This window comes from Myotis yumanensis, unplaced genomic scaffold, assembly GCF_028538775.1.
Source record: "Myotis yumanensis isolate MYYU_CA2020_CCGP unplaced genomic scaffold, mMyoYum1.0.hap1 SCAF_3, whole genome shotgun sequence".
Classification (NCBI taxonomy): domain Eukaryota; kingdom Metazoa; phylum Chordata; class Mammalia; order Chiroptera; family Vespertilionidae; genus Myotis; species Myotis yumanensis.
The window spans coordinates 176,261,981-176,278,763 of NW_027223754.1; the positions used below are offsets into that span (position 1 = coordinate 176,261,981).

General features: G+C 40.4%; 1 protein-coding gene across 1 annotated transcript in view; it reads left to right on the plus strand.

The window, feature by feature from the left end:
• Positions 1–13,535, plus strand: part of IPO8 (importin 8) — a 65,924-nt gene extending 52,389 nt beyond the window's left edge. The window contains exons 21-25 of the mRNA XM_070410487.1: positions 3,588–3,808; positions 6,009–6,214; positions 8,348–8,551; positions 10,354–10,470; positions 11,581–13,535. Of these exons, the coding sequence (XP_070266588.1) occupies positions 3,588–3,808; positions 6,009–6,214; positions 8,348–8,551; positions 10,354–10,470; positions 11,581–11,678 (846 nt within the window). The 3' untranslated portion in view covers positions 11,679–13,535. The remainder of the gene's footprint in view (positions 1–3,587; positions 3,809–6,008; positions 6,215–8,347; positions 8,552–10,353; positions 10,471–11,580) is intronic.
• The last annotated feature ends 3,248 nt before the right edge of the window (positions 13,536–16,783 follow it).

Here is a 16,783-nt window from a genome sequence, read left to right on the forward strand (position 1 = left end):
AAATTTTGAACAAGATTAATTTTTGATTGCTATTGTGGTGTGATAATCAATGACTGAGAAAAAACTGTTTAAGTGTTTAGGTAAAACTATGGAGTCATCTCTTCTTTCAGGCCTGTAACTTTTTATAACACCTTTATTGAGATAAAATTCATCATACAATTTATCTATTGAATGTGTATAGATTTGCCTATTCTAGACCTTTCACATAAATGAAATCGCATGTGATCCTTTGTGAATAACTTCTCTCTCTTAGCATAATTTTTTTTAAAGCATTGGCTTTATATATATATATTTCAGAGAAGAAGGGAGAGGGAGAGAGAGATAGAAACATCAATGATGAGAGAGAATCATTGATCGGCTGCCTCCTGCATACCCCCCACTGGGTATTGAGCCTGCAACCTGGGCATGTGCCTTTGACTGTAATTGAACCCCGGACGCTTCAGTCTGCAGGCCGATGCTCTATCCACTGAGCCAAATCGGCTACCGCTAGGGCAAGCATGTCAAACTTGTGGCCCACAGTGAATATTTTTGCAGCCTTGCCAATATAACGGTATGTAAGGGATGTTTTAATAAAAATTTTGTAACTTAATTTTTACAATATCCTATTATACATAATTATTAATAACGAACTACAATGTTCGCTAATGACTGATTACTATAATCGTGTTGCATTTATTTCCCTACGCACCTTACACGCAGGCGCACCATTTCTCTCCAGTAATACTAGCAGCAAATATTTTAGCAGCCAATTGCCACCTCATTAGTCGTGTACTGGACTTGTTTGGTGTGCACAACAGGAAATATTTTGCTTTCGGAGAACAAGAAAAATAGGTTTATTTGTGTTACGCTTATTAATTATTCAGTGTCTGGTAAATTAATGTTCAAGAAAAAAATACTAATTTTTATTAAAATGTTCAATTATTTTATGTTAATGATTACTCATTTATTTCAGCCCTTTGTATTTAGCATGTCTCTATCGAAATAAACCTACATTTCTATGAAAATTGAAGATTTTTTTTTTTTTGTGGCCCACATAAACATAAACCTTGTGTATTTGGCCTGTGTTAGCCTTTGAGTTTGACATGGTTGGGCTAGGGCTTAGCATGATGTTTTAAAGGCCCATCCTTGCGATAACATGTATCAGTATTCATTTCTTTTTATTGCCTAGTACTCCATTATATGGATATATCACAGTTTAGTTCTTCATCACTTGATGGGTATTTGGATTATTTCCATTTTTTGACTATCATGAATAATGTTATGAACATTTATATGCAAACTAGAGACCCGGTGCATGAAATTCATGCACTGAGGGGGGGAGTCCCTTAGCCTGGCCTGTGCCCTCTCACAGCCTGGGAACCCTTGGGGGATGTCCAACTGCCACAAAGGCGAGAGAGGCTCCCACCACCACTGCTGTGCTCGCCAGCCATGAGCCTGGCTTCTGGCTGAATGGCACCCCCCCCCCCGCCCCCCCCGTGGGAGTGCACTGACCACCAGGGGGCAGTTCCTGCGTTGAATGTCTACTCCCTGGTGGCCAGTGCGCATCATAGTGACTGGTCGTTCCGCTGTTGGGCTGAAACCGGCTCTGTGACTTCCCCAAGGGGTCCCGGGTTGCAAGAGGGCAAAGGACAGGCTGAGGGACCCCACTAGTGCATGATTGGGGCTGGAGAGGGATGCGGGATGTTGGCCAGCTTGGGAGGGATGTGGGAGGGCTCCAGGGCCCGTCTCACTCAGTCCTGATCGGCTGGACTCCAGCACAAGTAACCTACCAGTTGGAGCGTCTGCCCCCCTGGTGGTCAGTGCATGTCATAGCGACTGGTTGACCGGTCGACTGTCTGTCCCCTGGTGGTCAGTGCACATCATAGTGAGCAGTTGAGTGGCCTTAGCATATCATTAGCATATTATGCTTTTGGTTGAATGGACAACCAGACAACTGGGCACTTAGCATACTAGGCTTTTATTATATAGAATATTTGTGCAGACACATTTTTATTTCTCTTGGTATATATTTAGGAATGGTAATTCTATTGGTAATTCTATGTCTAACTATTTTAGGAACTGCCAAACTGTTTTCCAAAGTAGCTGTACCATTTCCCATTCCTATCAGCAATGAATGAGGGTTTCAATTTTTCCACATCCTCATGAACATTTGCTTTGTTTTCTTTGTTATAGTCATTCTAGTAGATGAGAAGTGGTATTGTTATCAGAGAATTGCGTGGATTGCCTTTCTCTGTTTCTAGTGAAAGTGGGATTCTTTGGGCGCTGCTGGAGTAAGCATTTCCGGAGGCCCCCACAGGAGGATGAGATGTGGTAGAAAGCTTTATTTGTGTGGAAATTACATCTCTCGGGTTGCAAAGTCCCATTTCCCTTAGCCAGTCCTGGAAAAGATGCAGCTGGGGATTTAGCAGAACTAAAAGCAAAGCCAGTGTCCAGAGTTTCTGCTCCATGGTGGTGCTGGGTCCAGTGTAACATCAGGCTAGTTCGAGTCCATCAGTCCATTGTGTGTGGGGTCCACATGGCTGTGGGCCATGTGGGCGAGTACAGAGCATGAAAGTCAGAAAGCCAGGAGTCAGGCCTGAGCAGCAATAGAGAGCAAGAGGCAAGAGAGCAAGAGAGAGAACTCCTTTGTTCAGCAACTTACCAGTATGTATTTCAATTTTTTTTTCCTCATTGACCCTCTCCAGCCCTACCCCACCCCCCTGCCCCTCCACCCCAGGCCTTTAGCACCCTATTGTCTGTGTCCATGGGTTATGCATATACGCATACAAGGTGTTTGAGGGTTCACTCTTGATGTACATTCTAGAGTTTGGACAAATTTATAATGACATAGTATATCCACCTTTATAGTAGCATATACAGTAGTTTCACTGCCCTAAAATTTCTCTGTTCTGCCTGTTCACCCATCCTCCTCCGAAACTGATTTTTTAAAATTTGCTTTTAAAATGAGCTTATTTTAAAACCTCAGAATTTTATATTACACAAATGATTTCAGTCCATCCATTGTTATTGAAAATAACGATTGGCAATTATTTCTAATAAAATTAGTTCATCAATATGCATTTTTGAGGTGGGGTCAGATGATTTTGCTTTATTGTACCAAGTCCACCCTGTTTTTCTTTAGTCTTTTTCTTTTACTTATACGAATAAGAATTTTCTTTCTCAAGAGAAATTCTAATCACATAATGCTTATTCTCAGCCCTATGCACTTCTCTCCCCAATTTGGTCTATTACCATAGTTATTTTACCTTAAACATGGGAGGCTGAGTTCATTATTTGGATTACTGCCACGACGTGGGTGTGGACTCTGTAGGACAGTCTCCAGCTAACTGGACTCTGCCCTGAAAAGGGAAGGAGACTTCTGGCACTGCTCTGGTATCTCTCTTTGGCCCTTTCATCACTCTTTTTTTTTTTTTGAGAATATAAATTTAATATCTCTCAAAATGATTTAAATAAGCAAAGGTTTTATTGCCATTAAGGGTATCTTATTTATTGATTATACTTTTTTTTTTTTAACAATATTCAGCTTTCTATAAAAGTTACTTGGTTTCTCTGTGTATGTTGATTCTCTTTTTGTGTTTTTCCTCTAGTGCATTCCCCTCTTTGTTCAGCTTGTTTTGGAGAGATTAACCCGAGGGGTCAAAACCAGCGAGCTCCGGACTATGTGTCTTCAGGTTGCGATTGCTGCCTTGTACTACAACCCCGATTTGCTGCTACATACCCTAGAGAGAATTCAGTTGCCTCACAACCCTGGACCTATAACTGTACAGTTTATAAATCAGTGGATGAATGATACAGATTGTTTTCTTGGGTAAGTGTTTTCTTAATTTTATACTGCATTTCTGTTTTTGGAAAGTTGAATTTTTAAAATGTACACATAATATGATATAGAAAGATAACTTTTATATCTTAAGAATTTTTAGTGTGTTGTTGACATATTTAATTTTTAGAGAGTTAGGGATGTGTTTCAGCAGTATAATCTAGTGGAAAGATTGCTGGCTTTGAAAATTAGGTATAGCCCTTCCCTACTTGTTTTTGACTCGTGGGTATTGTTATATCTCCATGTAACAAAAATTAAGTGTTCATCCTGATTCCATGACTATGAAGTGTTTGTGGGTAAAAACATTATAAATGGAGTCAAGTTTTAAGGAAGTTACCAGTCTGGTAAAGATGTAATGCAGTGTCCTGGGATATTGAACACCTTGCGGATCTCCAGGGAGCCTGTTCTCCAAGGTGAGGTCAGGGTTGTTAGTTGTAGGCCAGGAGCTGCCCTGGTAGGAGAGTCTGTACTTATGTGGAGCGCTCGCCTAGTTTTCTGACATAGGAAAAGTCAGATTCCAAAGTAGTTATATGCCCACCTTCAGTGACCCAACACATAGTAGTGACTGTGTTATGCTAGAATTGGAGCTAATTTGTTTAAAGCATTAGAAATAACGAATGTTCTTTTTAAGCTTTGTAAGATATCATTTGGAAAAATGTGCTCGTGAGCAAAGACTTCCAGCAGGAGAAATAGTTGGGAGACTGCGAAGTGGTGGGGAAATAAAGGAGGCCCAAATTACGAAGGTAGAACATCTTTATAAACTGCTGTGTTTATTCAAGTTATTCATTTTTGTAGGAAACTGGAATTTGGCCCTGCTTTCAATTTCTTATTAAAGCCTATAAGGGACCAACATACTTTAAAAAGAAATTGTGTTGCCTTCACTGGTTTGGCTCAGTGGATAGAGTGTTGGCCTGTGGACTGAATAGTCCCGGGTTTGATTCCAGTCAAGGGCACATGCCTGGGTTGTGGGCTAGATCCCCAGTAGCGGATGTGCAGGAGGCAGCTGATCAATGATTCTCTCTCATCATTGATGTTTCTCTCGCTCTCTCCCTTCCTCTCTGAAATCAATAAAAAAAAACATTAAAAAAAGAAAAGAAAAGAAATTGTGCTTCAAGTCATCTCTGACAAAGATTTAGAGCATAGGGATTTGGTCATTCACAATATGCAGTTGGTACTCTTGTCTCTTTATTAGCATCCATAAGCAGTTTTCTAAAGATAGAAAGGCTGTCTCAGCTATTGCATGGGCCGGGCATGCTTGGATTGGGCTTCCTTAGGTTCTTTAGAGCCCCACTTGATAATCATCTTTCCTGCTGTGATCCCTTTGACACCTGGTATGCACTACTAGTTAGGGCTACATGGATGAGAAAGCCCTCAGGGCAAGTATGCTCCTGTTAGAGCATACTACTTTGGCAGTAGTAACTTGAATGAATCAAGCAATGCAAATAATGAAGAATAACAGAAGCTTGATATATATTCATCATTGGGTTTGTTGTATATTACTCTCATTTTAAACAAACTGAATAACTGCAAATGAATTTTTGTTCATGCCAGAGTTTTCAGTGTTATGCCATATAGTAGTCTTTTTATTCTTAATATTTTTTAGTTTCAAACAACTTAGAAGAAACATTTAGTAGAAAAATGTATGTAATGTATATTGGTCAAACTTCTTTCCTTCATAATTAAATTTTCCTTGTCTTCTGTTATAGCAGAAGACATTTAATAGATTTACTTACAGATGTTAAGTTCAGAGTATTAGATACTGAGTTTTTGAAATAAATTTTGGTGCCTGGGGTTGTAAGAGTGTATCTGCCAAAAAACCTGGTAGACCAAGATAATAAAGACGAAGTCTAAGGAACTCTTCCCTTTTTCTCATAGGATAGGAATTTTATGCTGTCAAATATAGGTATTCCCGCTTTAATGAAACTTGTTATACCAAGGCTCTGATATAGCATTTATAATAATCATACATTGATAGTACAGTAAGATTCACTACTCTAATTGCAGAATCCCATAGATCTTTGATGATGATTGGTTTACAAAACTTCACTTACATAGGATTTCATAGAGTACAAAATGGGGGATATCTCTATATAATTTCAGGGAATGCACCTTAGAGTACACCTTTTTTAATTTCTTCAGAATTTGTCCTCATTCCTCACATGCACATTTATTTATCCTCCATAATTTGTAGGCATCATGACCGGAAGATGTGTATAATAGGACTGAGTATCCTCTTGGAATTGCAGAATCGACCTCCTGCAGTAGATGCTGTGGTGGCACAGATTGTGCCCTCAGTTCTCTTCCTTTTCCTTGGCCTGAAGCAGGTCTGTGCTACCAGACAACTGGGAAACCAAGGAGATCGCTTAAAAGCAAAGAAAACTGATATGGAAGAAAATGGTAAAGTCTTCTAATTGCAGTGAATGCTAGAATTGAATTTTATTTGAGCATGCATTTTCTTTGAATCTTAGTCTATTTAAGTTATTAAACAGATTTATATTCTTTGGCCTATTGCACATTTAACAGATAGTTTGGGTTTGGTTGACTTAATTATATCATGTGATATAAATTTATATTTGTTCACTTTTGACACATGATTTATTATTGAGCCTTGTGAATGTTGTACACCCTGGGAAATACATTTATAACAGGCTTAAATGATCTTGACAATAACTTAACAACCCAATATTTATTTATTTATTTATTTATCCCAACAGTCTCAGTGAAGGCAACAGTTATGTTAAATGAACCATTAGACTTAGAAGTGTCAGTACAGCAGATTCATGCTGAGTGCCTGGTTTTTGAAAAATGACTCTTAGGTAACTCATCATCAAAAATTATAATTGGGAGATATTTGTGATTTACATATTATATATTTAGAATAAAGTGCATAAATGAAGGTGATTTACTTGAGTCAGAATAAAATGTTAAGTCAAGAAAATTAGATCTTGCCCTGTTTGGTGTGTTCAGTGGTTAGAGCACTGGCCCTCAGATGGAAGGGTTTTGGGTTTGATTCCCAGTTAAGGGCACATACTTGGGTTTCAGGTTCAATTCCTGGCCCTGGTCAGAGTGTGTATGGGAGGCAACCAATTGATGTATGATGTTTCTCTTTCTCTCTCTCCCTGTCTCTCTCTTCCACTCTTTCTAAAAATTAATGGAAAAGATATCCTCTGGTGAGGATTAACAACAACAACAAAATAGAAAAGGAATATTAGGTCTTTATTTTAGTTAATGTTTTTGCAAGACTTCTTGCAAGGGCTCAGGAAGTAGTATTATCCAACTCCAAATGGAATTTTTCCTCTTTTGGTTAAAAACAAAAAGTTTTATGAAAAATATACAATTTTACTTTTGATGCTAAATTCTATGGAATTTTATATAGGTCTTTTGCAGTAATGTTCCTTTACTAGAAGTTTATTTTATTTTATTTTATTTTTTTGCTAAGTACTAGTATATGCCAACAATTATATAATTTTTTTTACTATGTTATGATGTTCTTTTTCTGATTTCTTGTATTGCCCACTTTTTATTGGCTTATAATTGATGACTTGAGGGAAATTTTTCTGCAATGTTCCAGACTCTCTTGTTGAATTTCTTACTAAAGTATAGAATGATTAACTAGCAAAAGTATTTCTTGCTGTCTTTGTTATTACACTTTTGCCATATCTATACATGGAGTCAAAATTGTGGTTTCTTGCCTTATTTCTAAAACTACCTTAGTTTAATCCTGGCATTTACTGTCTATTGCTTATTTACAATACTGGTCTAACTGATTGGAACAGATCAGCACTGAAAACAGAAATAGAGTCCATGGTGATAAACAATTCATCTTCTAACTTTTCAACCTACATGTAGCTAACTACCTATTTTATTTTTCCTTTACATTTCTATATTATTCTGTTGCTATTAGCAGAAAAGACCTCTTCACTCAAACATTTCTGAGCAATTCATAATCAAATTAGTTAATTGTTGAGATTCTCAGTGGGAGCTCATTGTTATTTAAAACACATTATATACTTAGTCAGGTAATTACACATATCTGTAGAATCACTAGCAGTGTGAAATCTGAATTCTTAACGATACAGGTGTTACTCTGTTGTGTTCAGGGACCATCAGCAGCGTTGCCATTGGCGACATAATAAAAGTTAAAGTTTCAGATTTAAAAAAAATAAAACACATGTACTGACTGCACGTTCATTTTATATCTTTTTTTTGACAAAAAAGTTAATTTGTGTATCTGTAGTTAAGTAATATTTTATATTAATGAACATGAGGCGACCATAACAAAACGCTAGTAATGTTCAGCTGGACTACAAATTTAGGCATAGTTTAAATTGTTTGCAGTGAGGAGGATAAAGTCATTTTCAGTTTAGCAAGCTACAGTAAAGATAAGATTTATTTTTATAATTTTATATGAAATTATGTGGTAGTTTTTCCATTTCCAGAATGTCATTTTCTCATTTATTTTATTCTATGGGATTTTATATATTGTTCTTATATGTTTTGATTCCTTCTCAATAATGAATGGATTCACAGAGGAGATTTCAAGTGATGAAGAGGAAGCGAATATAACTGCACAAGCCATGCAGTCTAAGAATGGGCGAGGTGAAGAAGAGGAGGAAGATGATGACGACTGGGATGAAGAGGTCTTAGAGGAAACTGCCCTTGAGGGATTCAGCACTCCACTTGACCTTGACAATAGTGTGGATGAATATCAATTTTTTACCCAAGCTCTGCTGGGTATGCCTTTATTCCCTAAATCTTCAGATATTTTTTCTAAATTCTTCCTTCATTCCCCTTTGTTAGAAGTTTTTTTTTTTACTATATAAGCAATTTATCAATTTTGTACAGCAAGGGACACTATACTAGTAAATACAGTTAAGGACTTATAAAAGATTGGGAGAAGATATTTAGCATATACATATATTACACTTAAGATTCACAGTTAACAGAAACCTCTACAAATGAATGAGACCAATAACCCAATATAAAAATGGGATATGTAAATGGGAAATTTATATAATGTAAATAATAAACCAATGAAAGTGTTTAGAAAATTATAAAATCATAATGAAAAAATTTTATTAATACAGATCTTTTTGTTTTATAGTTACACTAGAGGCCTGGTACACGGATTCGTGCACCAGTGGGGTCCCTTGGCCTGGCCTGTGGGGATGGGGCTGAAACCGGCTCTCTGACATCCCCCAAGGGGTCCCAGATTGCAAGAGGGTGGTTCTCAGGTGACGATCCCTGGAATCGGGCTCCCTCCTCTCTGGTTCCGGGTGTGTCACCCGAGAACCGCAGCTGCCAAGTCACCGCAGCTCGGCAGCTCCTGCGTTGAGCATCTGCCCCCTGGCGGTCAGTGTGCATTATAGTTACCGGTTGGCCGGTTGAATGGTTGGCTGGTCGCTTAGGCTTTTATATATCTTAGATATTATTTCTATAATTGTATCATAATTTATTTCCATTGATGAACATATGAATATTTCCAGTGTTTTTGCTATTATAAAGCAGTATTAAAGTGGGCACCCTTATGTATAAAATATTATTACCAACAAGGTAATGCTAGTACATAATATATTGGCATTATTTAGTGTTGCTACAAATATGTTAATGAAAATAAAACCACCTCTTTGTTTTGCTGAAATTTAGCAGGAACTAGAGGTAGAGAGTACAGGGAAGGACATTCTGAAGCACAGGGAAAATAAGGGCATAAGTGTGGAGCTGGGAATAGGGACGGGATGCTCTGAGGGAGTCGCTTCCACACACGGGTGTGCATCATGATGAGCAGAAGCTTTTAGGTCTTGGGTGGGATCTTGGGATATGTATTTTAAAATGCCCCTCAAGTGATAGGCAGTCATCTTTGGATCAGTATGTGACGGAAAGAAGCATATAGGTAAAAGACTAAGAAAGCAGCAGAGGATTGGGTGTGGAGAGGACATGGTTAAAGATGTTGGGGATTTACAGTGGTTGACTAGGAGAGTCATGGAATTATGATGGAAATAGGGAGGTGAAGAGGGGTTGGGAGGTAAAATGTTAAATTTGTTTTCAGTTGTGCTGAATTTGAGGCAAGTTATCCAAATGGAAAGGTCCAGGAGCCTTAGGGAATGATTTTGCCTAAAGGTACAAATTTGAGTTCTTGGTATAGGCTTGATGCTGAAGCTGCAGGTGGCTTGAGAATTCTGGAGGAAAATGGTAACAAAAGAGTACAGGTGTTTCCCAAGATCTGGATTTTAGGGAGCATTCATAATTGGTAAAACCCTAGGAGGAAGAGGAGATGGTGAAGGAAGCAGAGAACTAGGTAAAGCAGAGATTTTCAATGTTGTTTGAAAGCCCCACATAGTTGGCTACTGAATGGATCCTCAGAAATAATCCATTGTTGGAATAAGTTTCATGACCTTGTGTTTGTCTGTACTTCCTGTCTCTCCCTGTCTGCGATGAGTTCATTATAATTAGATCTGTCATTAATGTCTGAAATAATAGTCACTGGGCTCCCTTATCTTTTCCTCCAACACCTACCACCTTCCCTCCAAATGCAACAGCTGTGCAGAATCGGGACGCTGCCTGGTACCAACTGCTGATGGCCCCGCTCAGTGAGGACCAGAGGAGAACGCTGCAGGAGGTGTACACTCTGGCAGAGCACCGGAGGACGGTGGCAGGTAGGCCAGTGTGGTCCTCAGATGATAGTGCATGGGTCAGAGTGCACCTACAATTGGCTTTTTAAATTGTTAGAGGCCAGCCTTTCAGGATAATAAGGAATTATTATTGTATGGTCTTTTTAAACTCATGATATCTTAACTTTATAAAACACTGTGCATTAATATGTGTCTTTTAGTGGTAGTGTCATTCGTATCCTCATCCTGTTTTCGACTAAAGGTAAGACATAGGGTTGGAATGAGTCTTGCTGAGGAGAGTGAATCAGCTGGATCACCCTCCTAAACATCTTAAGCACAGATGACCTGAGGTGCTTTATGGGTTCTTGCAAGGAGCTTGTATTCCTAGAAATGAAACTATTCACTTCTATTTGTTGGGCTTTACATGTTGGTGATTCTTGCTGATTTTCAGTTTTTGAGCTGGAGACATTATTTTATGCAGACATTATTATGGTCACTCCTAGGAAATCAATGGAAAGGATTTTGTAATTATAAAAATATTTTCCTGGGAAACATCATGGATAGGCATTTAGAGTTTAGAACCCAGGTTTTATTTTCATTTTTAAATATGTTTTTACTGATTTTTAGTGAGAGGAAGGGAGAGGCATAGAGAGATAGAAACATCCATCAATTGGCTGCCTCCTGCACGCCCCCAACTGGGGATTGAGCCAGCAATCTGGGCATGTGCCCTGACCGGGAATCAAATTAGAGACCTCCTGGTTCATGAGTTGAAACTCAACCAGTGAGCCACACTGGCCGGGCAGGAACCCAGGTTTTTTTCATTGACTTAGATTTTCAGTGCCACACAGATTCTCTTCCTGGTAGGAGAGGTCTGGGGGTCCTTTCAGCAGCAGAGATTATGGAGCTGACGGAACTCAACTTTGAGGCTTGTTTTCATTTTGCTCATTGTTAGCAAACAGTTTTTCCATGATGGTAAACATAATTACGTACTGCCCAGAGTCTGTTAAAGCTAATGCCCAGTAGGGCAGGGCACTTAATGCCATGAGTGACATTGCTTCACGCTGCTAAGTATAAAGAATCTGGCTCCTTTGAGGTGAATTCCAGCTTTGCACTTTAAATGCTCTTCTTCTCCCCCTTTCTCTTGGCAAATGCTAGAGGCAAAGAAGAAGATTGAACAACAGGGAGGCTTCACCTTTGAAAATAAAGGCGTCCTCTCCGCATTTAACTTTGGGACTATGCCCAGCAACAACTGAAAGATGGAACATCCACCGACCAAGACCAAGTGTCATCGGGAAATTTCACTTCACCAGGGGAATGTGCGATCAAGGGGAGGAAGGGCTGGGAGCTGCTGTTTGGCATCCTCCTGGCGTAGGGCAGTACTTTTATCCACTTTCCCCTTTGACCTTTCTCACCCTGAAATATGTATTTTAAGAAACTACTGTAATGTATGAAATTAAAGGAAAACAAAATCATTGGACTGAGAAGGACAAATCATATGCTCCAAAGGATGAATGACCAAGATGGTTTTAGAGGATTGGATCAATTGCACGTCTCAGGTTTTTGCCACGCAGAATCAGTGGATTTATGCAGATAACAGTGCCTTCTGTTGTACATGAATTATCTGAAAACATTTTTTTGGAGTGCATTGCGATTTTTTTTAAAGCATAAAACATATTTCTAGATATAATGTAAACTTTGGCGATATGTTGACTTATTCTGCATTTTACTATGTGAATTTACTGTTTGACAGTTAGCTCCAACTCACTCTGGTTTCAAAAACATCACCGCTCCCCTTGCTTACCCGGTGGCTGGGGCTTTCTTCAGGGGCTGTAACGTATGCACTGGCTCTGGGTTTTCATAAGATATTTTGTGACTGTTTTAAGTAGTGTCTTATTCCCTCTTCCACCATGCGTTTCAGCCCTGAAAGGGTGGTATTTCTTTTAGAGGCAGCAAATATGAGTATCAATTTTATTTATAACCTGAGAGAAGTTCAGGACTGAAAATTTCTTGGCAGCAAGTGGCAGGGACTTTTCAGTCACTGGAATGAAGAAGTCCAAGTATATTCTGAATCATGTACTTAATGATGCAGCGAATTGATAGTCATCCTAAAGCACATTGGACTTCTAGGGAACAGATACTCTATGAGCACGCTATCTTTCGGGATGGGGCTTGCGTTTTTAATAACTCATCATTCCAGCTGTGTTGGACCCGGTCCAAAGCATTTTGTAACAATGTTTTTTATCTAGGAAAAAGAGACCCAAATCTAACTTGTGGCTTTCTCATACATCTGTATTTTCTCCTGCCTAATTCATTCTAGTCTTTATTAGAGCTCAGTTTGGCTTCTTATATTTTTCAAGGGTGGGGGCTGTTGGTCAGGTTCACTCTTAGATGGTAATGATGATGTAAGCCCATTGAAAATATTGCAGATGAATTGACAGCTATTTTTCTGAGCGGATTAAAGACCCGTGTTTTCATTCAGTAAAGTGAAAGTGTATTGTCAGAACTTAATATATTATTGTATGTGATACAGTTTTCCATTGTTGTGAAAAGTCTGCAGCTGATATTTGCCTTCAGCAACTAGAGGAATTTCTCCAGGTGCTTCTCATCGTACCGTCTCTTACTAACTCTTTCTAGAATTTCAGGTTATTTAAGTAGTTTTTATAGAAGTGGCCCAAGAAACCATGCATTTCGGAGCTAAATGATCCCCTTTTGTCCTCTGTCCCTCTCTTCCCCAGGCTTTGATGGCGAGTATGCCAGCTGATGGCTAGAAGAGAAGGATTGGGGGTGGGGGTGGGGAGTTTATCTAACGCTTTGAAACGCTTCTTATTCTTCCCATGCCACAAATCATTTAATTTTAACGTAAATAGTATGCCTTCACACTGGATTGTCAAAGGCATGTGATTGCATTTTTGTAATGTGTTGTCTCCTGCAGTATTAAAGGGAAATAATTGTTAATGTGTATCATCCCATCCTGTTTTTGAAGCCAGGGTAGTTGTATAATTTTGTTACCAGCAGTACTAACCTGAATGTGATCTGGTTACCTTGGACATGCAGGAACTTATGTGAATGTACTGTAAAGTAAAATGCGGACTGATCCCCAGGATCCTGAACTTTTCTGTGTGTAATGTTTGCTGAAATGTGGCAGGTGATTCAAACCCCATAGTGTTTCCCTGACTTCTGGGGACCTGGCGCAAGGGGGCTCTCTGTCTGGGAAGTAACCAGGGCCCATCAGGAGCAGCTAAAGGGTGGGGCGTGGTTGGGACTTGAGAGCCCATCTCCTAAACCAGGACATCTGCCTGAGTGTGACAGAAGCTCTGGAAAGCAAAGGTCCCTTCCACAGCAGGACCTGGAGGGAAAGGAGGTGCTCAAACTGGAGCCGTTTTCTAATGGGCTGCCATCTAATTGGGAGCCATCACAACTGAGTGAAATGGGACATGCTGGCCTTTCAATTCTAAAATACTTACCTGGCATGGCCAATGAAGGGTGGTATTATAGCTCGTTTGGCTCCTTCTTCCCACTTATCATTTCTGTTAAGACCACACAGAGCCAGTAAATTATTAATTAGGAAAAATTCCCAAGCTAGAAAACAGTTATTTTAAATTGTCATTTAAGTAATATAGTGAATTATAGACCCGTTTTATGTTCAGCAGTTGAGACTGAAAACTAATAAATTCATGGAGGAAATCTGGGGAAAATTGGCCTGTGGTCAGAGACCACCGAAGTGTGTGTGTGTGGGTAATCCGGTCCCTGTTTGATGCTCTTCATTGAGATGAATGTGCAAGCGCTGATGGGTGGGTTGGCAGCTGGGCAGCCCACTAGTGAATAAGTCCACATAGTCAGTGAATAAAGGGTTGGACGAGGCTTTAGGAAGAATACCAATGAGGGCAACTGTGCCCAGGAGAGAGAGGGGGCGTATGCAGCAGAAAGCGAGCGGCTGGGCTGTGTTGTGGAGAAAAGGGAGTGCAAGGCTCTGCCATCAGGGGGAGGTGAGTGAATGCACCTGACCCTGGAGAGCACCCGAGAGGACCTTCCCTTGGGATATATCACCCAACTTGAAAATTACACAAGGAGATGGGTGCCTCGAAAGACCTAGAAACTGGAGGCTCCCAGAAGGATTTAGAATTTGCAGGGGGTTCAGAGCAGCTCACAGAGGAGAGACCTTATGGAGACTTTCCCCGAAGGACCTCCGTGGGCACGAAGGGAAAAGCCAAGGAGGATGAGGACTTCGCAGCAAGGCCTCCTGGGCAGCTTTCAGCTGTGGCCCAGTGTCCCACACCAAGCTCTTGTGAGTTTAGAGTGGCCCACCATCCCCACTACCCGGTGAGAGAGGGTAGTGCCCTCATTTCTCTTCCTTTGCAGCCACTCTCCTGGGAGCTGTGCAGCTTGACCTTCATCTGCTGGTCTCCAGACAGTCTGACTCCACTGGTCCTCTCTTTATGCATGCCAGTGGGCTGGAACTCCTTCAGAGGTTAACCTCTGGCCTTGGAATAAGCTCCCCATTCTTTTCTTTTTTAAAAATTGATTTTAGAGAGGAAGAAAGAGAGAGAAGGAGGGAGAGCAACATGGATGTGAGAGAGATACATCGATTGGGTGCCTCCTGTGCGCACCCCTGTGCAACCTAGTTATGTGCCCTGACTGGGAACCTGAGACCTTCCAGTGCAAGGGGGCAACACTCCAACCTCCTGAGCCACAGCAGCCAGGCTCCTCCTCTTTCACAGCACTTGTTTTGTTGTTGTTTCACCTTGAGCTGCTCATACCATTGATTATAAGTTTGAGGGTGGAGACATGCTTTACATAGTATTTTATACACATGTTGTCTACATACCCTGCATCTGGTGGTCAAGCATAATTAATATGAACAAATGCATGTATACGTGAGGTTCTGCCAATGGACTTGGAATTTGGAGGCATCTCGGAGGCCACAGATAGGATCTCAGAGTCAGGTAGGTTCCTGTGGAGGCACCTGGCTTTTAGGAGAAAACAAATTTGCAGCAGCAGCAGCAGCAGCAGCAGCAGCTGGGTGGTGAAGGAGATGGATGCCACTGAAGGTAAGAAGTGGTCTGCAGGTCACTGTGGCCCTGCTGATCCTCCCATTTCTGAGCCCAGCACCTAGGTTTTATGTGTAGCTGCGTCCTGGGCAGTGGAGTCCTCTTTTTTCAGACCTCTAGTTTCCATGACAAAGAATCCCTTTTCCTAACACTGGCTGTTTCTTTCCTTTCCCCTATGGGTTCATTAGCCTCTACTTAGTTTTTAAGAACCTGTTTGTTTATTAACCAGTTAATTATTTTGTAGGAAGCTCCCCTAAGACTGATCCCAGGCTCTCCGACTGTTTTGACCTCTCCTCTGGCATTCAGACTTTTAGAACCAATTGCCATCTCTTGAGGGTCACATGTAACTCAAACTCCAAATGTCCACATAAAAAAAATCATAGTTTTTACTCTTTATCTCCAACTCTACCCTCTCCCGGTGTTTCTTCATTGGTAGTACTAGTCACCCAGTTCTTGTTAGATAGTTGGGTGTCAATGTTGATGACTCCCACTTCTTCACTCCTCATACTGATTATCTCTTCAAAAATATTCTGAGTCTATTTCTTTCCGTATTATCTTACTGTAGGCCACCACCATTCCTTGCTGGAATATTCTAGTGTCCTCCAATCTGAGATCTCGTACCTGCTTGTGCCCCTCCTCACTGCCTTTGCCTATTTGCTAACGAGGCAGAATGATTTTCAAAATGCAGGTTTTGATTGTATCACTAACCCGAGAGATTAAGATCTCTCATTGGCTTTTAGAGTATAGATGAAATCATTAACCTGGCCAAGACACCCTGAGTGGTTGGGCCCTATTTCAACTATCTGTCCTGTGCTACTTCCTTAGCACCTTCCAGCTGCCTTTTTTCACCACCTCCGATTCACTGGTTTCTTCTCCCTCCTGGAGGTTCACAGACACGATTTTCTTTTCCTTCCCTCTGTTCTTTATCTGGTAAATTCCTCTTCACTTCAAAACAGAAATATTTCCTTAGAGAAGCTTTTCTGTTCTTAGGTCCCCTATGTCAATCATGTATCCCACTTATAATCAAATAATTGTGTAATATGAGCTTCTTGAGAGCCAAATCAGTATCCCACTCACTGCTGAAACCCAGCACCTAGCGTCATGCTTTGCTGGGGGTGGTTTTATCATTGGTAGCCTGCACCATCCAAACCCTGTCAAAGGAAGACTCCCTGGTAATAGCTAAGTTGGAGACGTCAGTGGGACGGAAAATATCCCACTTGAAATGGAATTACTTGCCCAATTTCAGTCAGACAAACATGTAAAGATGGTCAGTAATTTAGTTTACCCTTTGATCTGGTGACATTTAAACA